This window comes from Canis lupus, chromosome 11, assembly GCF_003254725.2.
Source record: "Canis lupus dingo isolate Sandy chromosome 11, ASM325472v2, whole genome shotgun sequence".
Lineage (NCBI taxonomy): Eukaryota > Metazoa > Chordata > Mammalia > Carnivora > Canidae > Canis > Canis lupus.
The window spans coordinates 52851471-52864413 of record NC_064253.1 but is presented as its reverse complement, the minus strand read 5'-3'; the positions used below and the strand labels follow the sequence as shown (position 1 = coordinate 52864413).

General features: G+C 51.8%; 1 protein-coding gene across 5 annotated transcripts in view; it reads left to right on the top strand.

The window, feature by feature from the left end:
* Positions 1–9252: 9252 nt before the first annotated feature.
* Positions 9253–12943, top strand: part of PAX5 (paired box 5) — a 195609-nt gene continuing 191918 nt past the window's right edge. Inside the window, exon 1 of one of the 5 annotated variants that reach the window (XM_025432587.3) lies at positions 9253–9492. In XM_025432587.3, coding sequence (XP_025288372.1) covers positions 9447–9492 — 46 coding nt within the window. In that variant the 5' untranslated portion in view covers positions 9253–9446. The remainder of the gene's footprint in view (positions 9493–12943) is intronic. The other 4 variants (XM_025432591.3, XM_025432589.3, XM_025432593.3 and 1 more) reach the window with 4 other exon arrangements.

The following is a 12943-nucleotide window of genomic DNA, read 5'->3' as shown; positions in this document are numbered from 1 at the left end:
AGAGGAAAAATTGCTATGACAGTGTGACAAAGGCGTTTGCAGAGGTGTGGGACCCAGAGGGACTACAATATGGTCACTCACAGAGTGATTCTAGGCATAATACAGACACAAAACCTCACAAATATAGGCAGCAGGAACCTCTGCTCAGCCAGAGAGGCTCAGCAAGAAAGAGAGTCTTGCAGATTTCAGAGAGAAGTTGATATGTTCCCATGGCATCACCTGGGAGTGGTGGGTGAATGGGCCAAATCTTGAGGTGGCTTAAATGCAGGGGCACCTGGGTGGCTTTCTTGGTTAAGCATCCGATTCTTGATCTCCGCTCAGGTCTTGATCTCAGGGCTGAGTTTAAGTCCCACATTGGACTCCATACGTCATGGAACCTACAAAAAAATTTAAAAAGGGTTGCTCTAATGCAGGTTTTACTGTACCTCCTTGAGGACTCCATTTTCTCAGCTGGCCCCAGTTTCATCACCAGGGAACACTCTACACTCCTGCTCTGCCACTTTCTAAACAGGGCACATAAGGATTTTCTACCTCTTACCCATTGACCATACTGAACCCTTGACCTGTAGCAAACACCTTTCTCCCCATCTTTTCCAACTAAGTCTTCCAAGCTTAGATCAAATACTACCTCCTTCAAGAAACGCTCATAGATAACCCCAAGCTGGAAAGGACTCTGCCTTCATTTTCCTAACGGTATTCAATTAAAAACCCAATCGTGTTCTACCTTATATTATAGGCTTATTTCTCTGTCCTAACTATAAGTAACTGGGGGGCAAGAGAGACTTGTCTCTAAGACTAAGTACTGGGGTCTTTTTGTTGAATAGAACTGAATGAAAAATGAGAGGAGGAGACAAATAGTTCCTTGGTTCTTTTGGGACACACTGGGGATGGTTTGCAAATAGAGGTGCTGGTATTTTGGGAATGGGGTACTGTGATCCTGACAAGCTCCAGATTCTCAGTGTTTGGGTGGGTGGAGACCTGGTGAATTAGGCAGGAATGAGTGAATCCCAGAGGTTCAGTCCTTGCCCCAGAAAAGCTTTTAAGCCAGTGCTTCCTCATGGATGGTTCAGGTACTTTTTGCATCTGACATCCCGAGGAAGTTATTATACATTTGAGTTCCATGCACTGTCCCATACCCCAGAGTTAGGGCCCAGGGATCTGCATGCAATTCTTACACTGAAGTTTAGAAATTAGTGTTATTAACAAACAGAATGATACTTGCCCCAGAGGTGGAGCCCTGCCCAAGGGAGTTTATAGCCTGGGAGGAGTGGTGAGGACTGGACACAAATGCTCTATTGCCAGTGCACAGGGAAACAGGAAAGGGAGAACTCAGGGAAGGGTGTCCCATTGATGGAGGATTTACTAAGATGCATGAGGAACATTCCAGGCTGCAATTTCTTTGTTTTTTTTATTTTCCCCCAAGCCGGAGGTTTTTTTTTTTTTTGTTTTGTTTTGTTTTTAATGAACTTTGTAATAACTTCGTAAATTTCCCAGGTCAATGTTGATACAAATTGAGCTTTCTTGTGTATCTCTCCTTTGGTCTAATGGCCTTTCCCTTACCTCTACCTTTCCACTCACTCCTCTAGTGATACATGCAGCTACTACTCTGGCCATCCTAAGGGAGGCTGGAGAGGCAAGAGCTTGCCCACGGTACCAATCCTCCTTCCTTTGCCCCACACCCCAATCACTGGGAACTTCGTCCCTCAGAAGCCTTTGCATTTCCCCCATCCAAGCCCTTGGTCAACTCTTTCCTGGCTTTTTGCTGATATATTGGTATCTAGGAGTCTCATCTGCAAAACAGGAATATTGCTCTCCCCATCCTTATTATCTAGCAAAGTCCTACTCATCCCTCAGGGCTCATCTAGGTCCCTCTCCCAAAGAGGTCTCCTCTGACCTCCTCCCCTCCACCATTCCAGAGTCTGGCTTCTGTGGCACCCTGTCCGTTCTCCCACAGCCCCCTCTGCTTACCCCCATCCTCACACTTTTGTGGTCCAAGGAGAGATCTGTCTCCCATCTGGACAGGGTCGGGGCTCAAGCAACCCTGGCTTCTGACACAGAGTTGAACACTCCTTCCCAAGGATGACTGTGAGGGTCAAGTGCCCCGCTGTGTGCACTCACTGAGGGTTTCTTTGCAAATGTTTCTTGCCCCATCTCCCTGACACCTGTGACAGCGGAGGGCACTTGGCTGGCCCACTAGGCCAAGTGGACAGGGCGCCCCAGAACCTCAGGCATCAGATACTCCCACGGGGTCCAATGGAAGGCTCCCTACTTGGAGCATGTGCCCTTCCGGCCCAGATATCTGCTCCCCTCCCCCAGACCAGCTGGGCAACAGCTTTCGCCTGGGTGGCCAGAAGGACTTTAGGGACTGAGCTTTCCTCTGTCCCTCGAAGCTGCCCCTCCTGGCACAACCCGGGCATCCGGCCTGCACTGAGGGCCTCAGAGGAAATGGAGGAACCAAGTGCTCGCGACACAGGGGCAGGTTATGGTGAAAGGACCCTGGACAAAACCCAGCTCTGAGCTTAATTAAAAAGAGTCCTTAATCCCTCCCCCAACAAATGCAGATCTCCCACAAAGGCGAACAGGAATGCCAGTGGCCAGGAAGACCCGCAGCCTTATAAACTAGCGCTTCGGGCAGTGCAGGGCAGCTCCGCTAGGATCTGATACAATGACTATTGTCAAGGAGGGCTGTTTTTTCCATGTTTTTGTATCCTTTTCTTCGCATCTTCTTTTGCTACCTAATTTCATGCATCAGAGGTCAAAAGACAAAAGGTCAGTCCTGGTGTAGAGGCAGCAAACTCCCCACCACCAGGAACGTGTGTCCAAAGGAGCGCTTTGAGGCACCGCCTGCGGACCCCGGCAGGTTTTCATCTCTGCCTAATTCTCTTGTGTCACTTCATGGGGTCCACGAGTCTACGTGCAAATTGCATGAGAAATGAGACACCAACTGCTGTACCAAACTAGAAAAAAAAATCGCCCCCCTTTCAATTTACCAAACTATTTCCATCTCCTACCTTGTCTGTAAGAATTTGTGCCTCACAAGAAGCCCATCTGGAGCTTAGCTTGCCTATCCACAGAACCTTGTATATACCTATCAACTTATACTGTAAATAAAGAATGTGAATAGATATTCCTTAAATTGTTTTTCTGGGAGAATTTATAAAGATCTCTCCAAAAAAATTACCAACGCTTGTCCTAAAAATTGTTTTCATTGAAATTTTAGCAGCATTTTTAGGATGAATAATTTGGTACGATTCTTTTAGTATGAATTTAATATGAATATTTTGTTCTGGATCTCCAATTTTTTCAATTTCCCATTTTGGATTCTTAAGTAGTAGTGTATTGCTAGTTTCCTTGTGAGATAGGTAGACACTTAAGTCATTCTAAGAAAAATACAGTATCATGATTTCTCATTAGAAATATTTTCATGATTTAGGGGGAAAATGACTTTGTAGTTCTGTGTTCATAACCTCCTCATTCCATCTTGGTGTGCCAAATGGCTTTCATCTGATTGAAAATAAATTAGGGGACAGCTCTAATTTTTCTTTTTGTAGACAATTTCTTAGTCAATTGGCATTCAGCGTCTGAGGTCTGGCCCCCACCTCCAGGACAAAGTAAAGGAGAAGTTGAACACTTTGGGAAGTGTCTCTGGTCACCAGACACTAGGGCTGGCTGCAGGGCTCACCTCAAAGGCCCTCTGGACCCAAGCCCAGCCAGCTCCTCTTTTGCATCTCACTCTGGGCTGGGTCCTGGTGGAAGCCACCACAGCAGATAGCTGGTTAAGTTGCTAAAATAGGCAATCAGCAGGAAATCTGGAAGATTTTTAGAGCTCAGTTTTATTTCAGGCATATTCTCAAACCCTGTAGTGTCCCCCCCCCCCATAATTTCCCCTCAAAAGAAAAAAATAAAATAAAATAAAATAAAAAAGCAGTGCACAACCTTCCAGGAGACTGAGGTATTCACTTGGCGATTTGCAAGGTCACACAACAGGCTCCAGGGAAGGCGCTCCAATCCTGCTGTGATCCTCTGCCCTAGCTCTGAAGTTATTACAGAAAAACGGGGAATGAAGTAAGTGAGAACATTGAAGGGCCTACTTACGGGAGCGCTGCCGTTTCACACTCTGATCTACGCCCCAAAACTAAAAGAATCGTTTAACCTGTGCACGCACTCAAAATCGCTTGTGAAGTAGGCTCTTTTATGTTCCAATGCTCCATGGAATCAAATTATATCACATTAAAATGTTATTAGTTTAAAACATATTAAATAGAATATAAGTCTGGGCCGGTGCATGAATATTTAAAGCTCACATTAGGCGGAGAACTATCGGAAGAAGGGGTGGGAGTGCTGACGGTTCATCGTATAAATATTGGTGGAAATAAAACGTCCTACGTATAAGCTTTCTTTAGCAAATTAAGATTTTTCATTATTTACAAATTATGGCATTGTTAAATTTAAAAGGAAATATAAGAAGAAAGAAACGGATTTAGACTTGTTCTCAATGTTAAGCGATCAGTGCCAGGAAATCTTCTCCATGCCCCGTTTTGAATTCTTAGGTAGTAGGGGATTGCTGGGAAGTGTAGGCAAATTTTAAATGCAACCGACTGCCTGTTTTCCATAGTCACGTATTGCGAATGTAACTCCAAGAGAGTAAATTTTATCTCAAAATTCTCCAACAATTGCCTTCAGACCTCGTCTCTGTGCATATGTATACGGCGTACACTTGACGTCTGCCATGTGTACCTGTGCCCTGGAACCCAATAGTGGAACTGAATTTAATTACTGGATTGGGTTGCATTGAACCCATGCAAACGACCCAGGTCTGCCCTCTTTGCGGCGGCTCTCAATAACACTTTTAATTAAAGCAAGAAAAGCAGTAAAGTAAGACAACAATAGCAATAACCCACCATGAGCACCAGGTTCCCCGAACGAACACGGCCCCATCGTGTTTTTCCAGCGCTACCCGAGTATTTCTGGGTGGCGAGCCGCTAGCACATGATGCTACCAGCAGCCAGACCTCGAAGCCCTTTATACGCAGAGGACCCCACTGGCAGCAGAAATGGGCGTTTTGACCCAAACCATTCCACGGCCCCTTTCTGCCACCGGCGCAGCTAGAAAACTTGCGGCGGCGACTGGCCTGCGTTACGCGCTCTTTGCGCTCTGCGCCCCGGGAGTTGCCAGCGGAGAAGCGCCCCCGTCCACCCGAGCGCCGCCCCTAGGCAAGCCCCAGGCTTATACCGCGAGGGACCTAACTCGCCGCGCCTCGGCGTCCACCCTCAACCCTGACACCATCCAGGCCAAGCAAACGAAGCAGGGCGGGGCTGGGCATTAGGGGCGCCGCCTGCGGAAGGTGCCGAGCCACGTGCGCGCTGCCAGGACCCGGAATCCTGCAAGTCCAGCTGCGGCCTCAGCTGCTCGCAGAACTGGGCCCCCGGCGTTAGGGCGGGGCCTCCTCCTCCAGCCTGGACGTCGGCTCCCACCCACCCTCAGCGCAGGCCCCAGCCCCGAGCCCCAGGGTCGGAGTCGTTCCCCGCGGCTTCTCCCAGGGCTCGCGCAGAGCGAGGCCCAGCGGCGGACCCCGCTGGTCCAACCTTTGCTGGATTCCGGGCTGGGGATCTCGGGGGGCCCTGGGTCGGAACCGAGCCCCAGTCCCGGCTCCACCTGCCCTGGAGCCCTCGGGCGTTTCCTGGCCGAGGGGAAGAGCCCGAGCTAGGCTCCTCCGCTCCCGACGTCGGGCTCCCCCTCCCTAGACCGCAGCGTCTCAGCTAGAGGGAAGCTCGCAGCGTGCCTAGGCCAACCCCTTCTGCGACTCTTTTATTTTCCTGTCACTCTCTGTTCTCGGTTTCTGCTTTCTCCCTCTTACAGAATACCAGAGCGCGCGGGGCCGGAGAAGCGTCCACACCAGCCCCTTTCCTGGGCCTCCAATCTGCCCTTCCCCACAGCCTCGTCTGTCCCTCGACATCTTCCTGGCTCTCTAGCTTCTCCCCGCATTTCCCTGCCGGGTTAGCCAGCATGTCTCTCGGCCTCTCTACGTTTGCCTCTCCCTTTCTTCCTGGTGTAGCATTAAACAAATCCAGGGGGATCGAGGTTGGAGAAATTCCGGCAACGTGGACAGAAAGAATGCCTTATTCTGTCCGTGTAACCTCTGCGGTCACTACAGTTTGGCCTCCCCTTGAGGTGGTGCCAGCGCGGGTACCGCCGTGCAGGCCGCAGCTGCCGAGGCGCCGGCTCGCTCTCTCTTGCTCTCTAGCTGTGTATGCGTATGTTCGAGTGTGCACTTTTGTGTCTGTGGTTGCAAACCAGGGCAGGCTCTCCAAACCGAAAGCTGAGCAGAGTTGGGTGTCTAGGATTCTAGGTCTGCGGGCCAGTGAGATGGGGGGACTTTTCCGGGGGTCCCGACGCCGATCTGCGCCTAGACTCCACGCGTCCCCAGCCCCCTGCTAAATCTCCCTAGGGCCGAAGCAAGGATTCCGTGTCGTCCGAAGAGGTTGTCCACTTGCTCGGCGGCGGGGATCCGGCCCTCGGTCCAACGCGGCTGGAGTCCGGGAGGTCCGAAGCAAGCTGGCCAGGCGCCGGGGGAGCTCGACCGGCAGCGGACAGGGTGCACAAGGGAACGGCGGCTGGGTCTGGGTACCCCGCGGAGGGGGAGGGGGTCTCTGTGAATTCTGAGCCTGGCACTGGCGCCGCGCGACCCGCAGGGCTGTGACTAGGGGCGGGCGCCCCCTCGGGAACGCACGTTTGTTTCGCGGTGGTCTGGAGCGCGCAGAGCAGGGCGCGGCGGCGCTGGGGTCAGGTATTTCGGAGCCCCGTGAACCCATCATTTCTGATGCCTGGCCTAACCCTCTGCCCTTCTTGGGTTCAGACAGGAACGGAGTCGTGCCTGGTGTCTCCTCCCCCATCCCAAAGCCCCACAAAACCAAAATACACACGCAAAACTCACCAAAGCATCTCACAAACACAACAACTGAAGCCAACACATGAAAACATAAACCAAAAAAACCCCCCAAAACAAAAAAACCCTCTCCAAACGCTCGGCTTGTAAAAACAAAATAAAAATCGAAGACAACAAAACACATACAAACACAAAATTCACCTAACGCAAAACACGCAGACAACATCCACTAATACAAAAATCAAAACACATCAAAACACCGCGTAGAAGCAACAGCCTTCCAAACGACCCAACAAAAGACAACCTCCAAGGACAAAACATAAAAAAATTAAAACCCACAAGACGGAAAACAAAAGCCACCAAAAAAAAAAAAAAAAAAAAAAGACCAAGGCTCCTAGAGCAAAACCCTGTGAAATGAAATCCACGAAAAAAAAAAAAAAAAACAACTACACGCACCCCCCCCCCCCCAAACAAAAGACTCTCTCACAGATGTTGAAAAGAAAATTCACAGGAAAAAAACAAAAACAAAACAACCCCTCTAAATAGAAAACAACCCCAACAACTCCCGCCCCCAGCCTGGGGTGAAATGTCAATTCCGGGAGGGCTTTTGATCTGCAGGCGCGGGCAGGCCGCTCCTCGGCGGCTCGGCCACCCCGCGCGGGCCGGGCGGGAGGGCGGGAAGTAGGGACCGGGGCTGGACGGCGGGAGGAAGAGTGCAGCGCTCCGACAGGGCCAAAAATCAAATCGCCGGGGCAGGGACCCGGACTCGAAGGCTGCGAGAAGGAGGCGGCGCAGGGGGACTGCGCAGATTACTTGGTGGTTGGTGGGGGGTGGGGGGGCCGCCGGGGAATCCACAGCCACGTTTCCGATTGTGGCGAAATCGGCTCAGTGGATAAGAGATGTCCGGTTCCCGCCAGCCTCCCCCCACCCCCCCTTTCTCGGGCTCCGGGCTCTCCCCCCTAGATTGCGGCCCAGCCTCGTGACCACCCCCTCCAAAAAACAAACAACACTCTCGCTGAGGACGATTCACTTTCCGAAACTGCCATTGTCCGGAGGGCCAAGAGTCCTCCCTGCAGAGCGCTCCCCCCCACCCCGCCCTGGAGAACCTTGCCCCTGCGACCACCCCACAGCGGGGCCCCACAGACATCCAGTGGCCAAGCCTTGCAGCTGGACTCGGGACTGGGGAGGGGGGGGCGGGTAAGGGAGTGAAGTTTTAAGCCCGGGCCGAAGAGAGCGGGCTGGACATGCCACACCACTGCCAGGTCTCTCTCGGGCTGATTTCCCCTCTGGAAGCAAGTCCTGGGGGCCCGGGCACGCAGCAACGCCTCCGTGGCTTGAGGGCAAAGGGATTCCATTTATGGGCCGGGGTAAGGTGTCCAGGACTCCCGCCAACCTCCAGAGCCTCCTGAGATGGTTCTTCTCAGACCCAGCGCCCAAAGTGAAGGCCCGGATTCTATCTCCAGCATTTCACATGTGCTTCGGGCCAGAATGGGACATGGCGTGGGACGGAGCTCTGGGACCAGGAGGCTGAGTGGGGACCTGGGGGCTTTAGGGTTCTGGCACTACCCTAAAGTAAGGGACCCGGCAATGGTGTTAGAGTTGCAAGTGGGGGTGGGGGTGGGGTGGCTGGGAGCTCTGGGGGCGGGCGCCGCCCTAGGGGTCAATCTGAGGAATCTGGAACGCCCCCCTCTCTGCCGGGCGACACTACTTGCCTTGGCACCCCCTTCAAAAACACCTGCCTGGCAGGGTGGGTTAATTAAAAAAAAAAAAAAAAAAAAAAAAGAACCCGGCCTGCACCCGCCTACGCGGCGGGGGCTTGCACCCAGAGGGGTCACCCGCCTGGCGCGCCCCGCACGGGGCCGGGACACCGAGACGCGGGGATTCGTAGAAGGGGCGGCCACTCGAGGCCAGGGCTTCCCCGCCTGCCTTCGGTCCGCACCTTCCCGTGGGCGCGCGGGCTAGCGCCCGGCTCTGTTTAAAGCCTTCCTTCCCTCCCCCCAACTCCCTATAAAAGTCCAGGGCGGCGCGGCAGCGGCACTGCTGCTCTCCCGGCCTCCGCGCGGCTCCGGCCCGGCCCGGCCCGCCCCGTCTGGCCAGCTGAGCAGGCCCGGCCGCACAGCGCGGACCCCTTGCCCTGCTCCGGCCCGCAGCGCGGGGCGGCACGCTGGGGGCGCGGCGTGTCTGGGGACATCTTGTGATGTTGGCGAGAACAGGACATGATCTCACATGGCGAGAAGCTCTTTAGTTCCTTAATCATTTCACGGTGCCTTCGGACGCTTTTTTTCCACCTAAAACGTTTAGTTTCAGCTCAGTGATCAGCTACCCCAGCTCGGCGGGGGAGCGGAAGGCTTGAATTATTCCGACCTGTGAGCGGCCCCTGGCACCAAAAAAAAAAAAAAAAAAAAAAGAGAGAGAGAGAGAGAGAGAGAAGAGAGAGAGAGAAAGAAAAAAAAAAGAAAGGAAGAAAGAAAAGAAAAAAGAAAAAAGAAAGAAAGAAAAAGAAGCACACAAAAAAAGTGGAAACTTTTTCCCTCGTCCACTTCAAGTTCTGAAAATCAAAATGGATTTAGAGAAAAATTACCCGACTCCTCGGAGCGGCAGGACAGGTAGGACTGCGATTCGGGCGCCAGGCTCCAGGCGTGCTAATTCCAGGACCCGGCCAGCTCTGGTCCTCAAGCACGTCGGCCCTGGGGGAGGGAGGGAGCCGCATTTTCTCAGATATTGACTGCGTGTCTGTCTGCGGTGAGTTTGTATGTCTTTTCACCAATTTGTTCACACACTTCTGCAACAGCCCAAGTGTCTGTGAGTTTGTGTTTTTCTCTGTTTCTGAACGCTTATATGGGTGACTATCTGGAGGTCTGAAAGTTCGTTTGGGTCTGCGTGTTTACATAGGGGCTCAGAGTGTGCATGAGTGACACTGAGTTTATAAGTCCCTGTGCATGTATTTTCAAAATGTGTGTGACCAAGGATTTATGTGCCTGTGTGTATGTGTATCCTTATATTCATGAGTGTGGTAGTGCATGTTTCTTAGTTGGTATTTCTGAGTACTGTACTCTGCGTATCCAAAATGTGTGTCTGTGAGTGGAGTATATGTAATTTGGGTAAGTGTCTGAGTGTATATCTACTCTGCGTTCACCAGTCGTATCCCAGTGCTTTTGGAGTTGAGAAGGAGGCCGTTACACTGACCCCTCCATTTTTGGAAGTCAACAGTTGTTCACTGTGTGCATGCCAACGTACACAAAAGTGCCTGCCTCTAGGCTCAGAGGTGGATCCAGCGCTCTGGTGGGTCTGTTGGGCTAAGCCTGTTAATAGTTAGGCTCAGGTCACATTCTGTTGGGAGAACCAGGAGTGGACGTGTGATTTCAGGGGGTGCAGTCCCTCGATGAGTGGTGCACACTCTTTCACTCTGGGCACTGTTTAGTGTACCATTTGTATAAAATCATCTCCTGTGGCAGGCACAACCTTAGCAGGTGAGGGCAGGCAACCTTTGGGCCACTTGTGACATTTCTAGGGACCTCCAGCCTGCCTTCACTTTCACCTAGACAAGACTAAGACTTTGACAATGGTGTGTGTGTGTGTGTGTGTGTGTCCTGTGTTGCTTGGGTTTTATCTTGTGGGTGCTGCTCCAATGAAGGAGAGCACAAGTAGATGGACATGTGTGCCTAGCATTCAACTCTGGTGCCTGTATACACAGTCCTTCCTGGCACAGGGCCCAGTGTGCCACCCACAGGCCCAGGCAGTAGGTAGTAGAATGTGTTTATATCTAAGAGGAGGTGGCAGGCAACAGGAGGCCTCAGTTTGTCCTGAGATTAAAGCTGGGTATAGGAGACTCTTTTACTCATTAGGCCAAGTGTACTAGCCTCCCCCAAACACACTGGCCTTGCTGGCAAGAATTATTCCACTTCTCTTATCCCTGTAGATCTTTGAGGCCTTACCTCCACCCCCAACCTTAAATACAGGTCAAAAAGCAGAGAGAGAGGGGTGGACTTAAACTGCAAGCCCAGGACAACTCCCTGGGCATAGGTAGATTTCCAGAATTGTAATAAGTGAGGGCAGAAATCTAAGAGGTGGGGAATTAAAAAGGATTCCTGGGCGAAGGTGCAAGAAAGGGAACCTGGAAACCGTCCCTGCTCCATCCCACCTTCCCTCCCCGCCTTGGGTCCCTTGGTAGCTGGGACTCCTAGAGTTGCCCTTCCCAGAAAGAGGACTAGGTGTTCTGTGTGTGTTGGGAATGGGTCAGAGGCACGTGAGGGTCTGGGGGAGTGTCTGCGTGGCTGGCACGGCTGCCTCTCCCTACGAGCTGTCTACCAAGAATGTAATTCAGGGCGGTCGATGGGCTCTTTGATTAGTTCAATCGCCTGAATAATCGTTTAATCAATAAAGCATTTCATTCCTCAGTAAGGCCGACCTGGGTGGGGCTGGGGGTCCTAGTCTGGCCCCAGTTTAAAAATCTGGAGAGCCACGCCCCCTCTTCTCCTTTGGGCTGGGGTAAGGGCCGCCTGCCTTGCAGAGGGCAGACCTCTCAGGTGACACTTCCTTCTGTCTGCACCTGCCTAGGTCCTAGCTGGGGAAGGAGGAGAGAGCTGAAAAGCTGGCGGGGGTGGGGGGAGGGGTGGGGGGCGGGGGGGGGGGAGTTGGGGGGGATGGACATCCATGTCTTGTTTCAGGGGTTTTGTCTGGACTTTTCCCATCTCCCAACTTCAAGGCCTTTAATGGGCCACTTGACCTCCTTTTCCTTCCTTCAGAACTGTGTTCCATTCTCTCTCATGACCTCAGTTTCCCCATCTGTACAATGGGGAAGGAGTGTATATACCCTTTTAGCTCTAAGCCCAAGATCAGGTAAGGTCAGCCTCGAGCACAGAACCACTTAAAGATCCTCCTGTCTAGCCTCTTCATTGGGGTACCAAAAAAGGAAAAACTGATGTCCAGAAAGGGGCAAGGATTTGTCTGACATCATATAGCAAGAGGTATGGAGGGAGTAGGACTGGAAGGTGACTTCTCTACCCTTAGACCTCTCATTCTTGCCAAGAGAGGAGATAGAGCTCCATCTGTCAAGGTCCCCCTTGGAGAAAAACGACTATTGGCCAAGCTGGCTTAAGGAGTCCAGGGCCAGGAAGGCTAGGAGAGGCCGAACACTGTCTGAGCATCAGCATCCAGTCTCCCAGCATCCAGAATGGGCATGTTGGAATAACAGTCCTCCCTAACCATGGATCTTTATCTTTCAGAACGTTGGGAGGCCTCATCTCAGGGGTTCTTCTCCCCATTAGATATATAGGGAAGCTGAGCCCTAGGAGAAGGGGCCTTTAGCCTGAAATCTTTGGGAGAGAAAAAGGTAGTGCCAGAGCGTCTGTCCTGCAGTGCCCATTGGTGGTGATAGCAAACCCTGACAAAGGCAGTGTACATGGTTTTTGAAAATTTTGGTAAATTCCACCTACTTCAACAATGCCTACAGGAAGACCCCGATCCAGCTGCAGGAATCACACAGGAATCCACGCTGCCCAACTATCTGCGTAACCCGGGTCAGTTGCTCTCTCTCTTTGATACTTTTTTAAATGAGGGTCTGAGAGGGAGCACCTGGCTGGCTCAGTCAAAAGAGCATTCGATTCTTGATCTTGGAGTTGTGAGTGGAAGCCTCCATGTTGGGTATAGAGATACTAAACAAAACCAAACCTTAAAAAAATAAAATAAAATAAAATAAAAAAATAAAATGAAGGTTACAGAGAGAGGACCTACCAAGTTAGGGCTGAGATGGGAGCAGCATCTCTAACTCTCCCAAATTGAGCAACTAATCTGAGCCCTGTATGCCTTGCTTTGCCTGAAGCAAGAGCAGGGATGTGGGCTGGAAGAGTCGATTTCAGGGCCCTAGAGCCCTACAGCAGCCTCAACCCCCGAGAGGCCCCTAGCTGTACAGTAGGGGGTGACCCTGCGGAGAGAAAGGGCAGACAGGGAGGGAGCCTGTTCTGAGTGACGGCAGGTTGCTGGCTCAAGATCAAGGTGGACTTGTTCCTCTGCAGGTATTTTGGCTTCTCAATAATTCTCAATGGGCTTTCTTTCAAT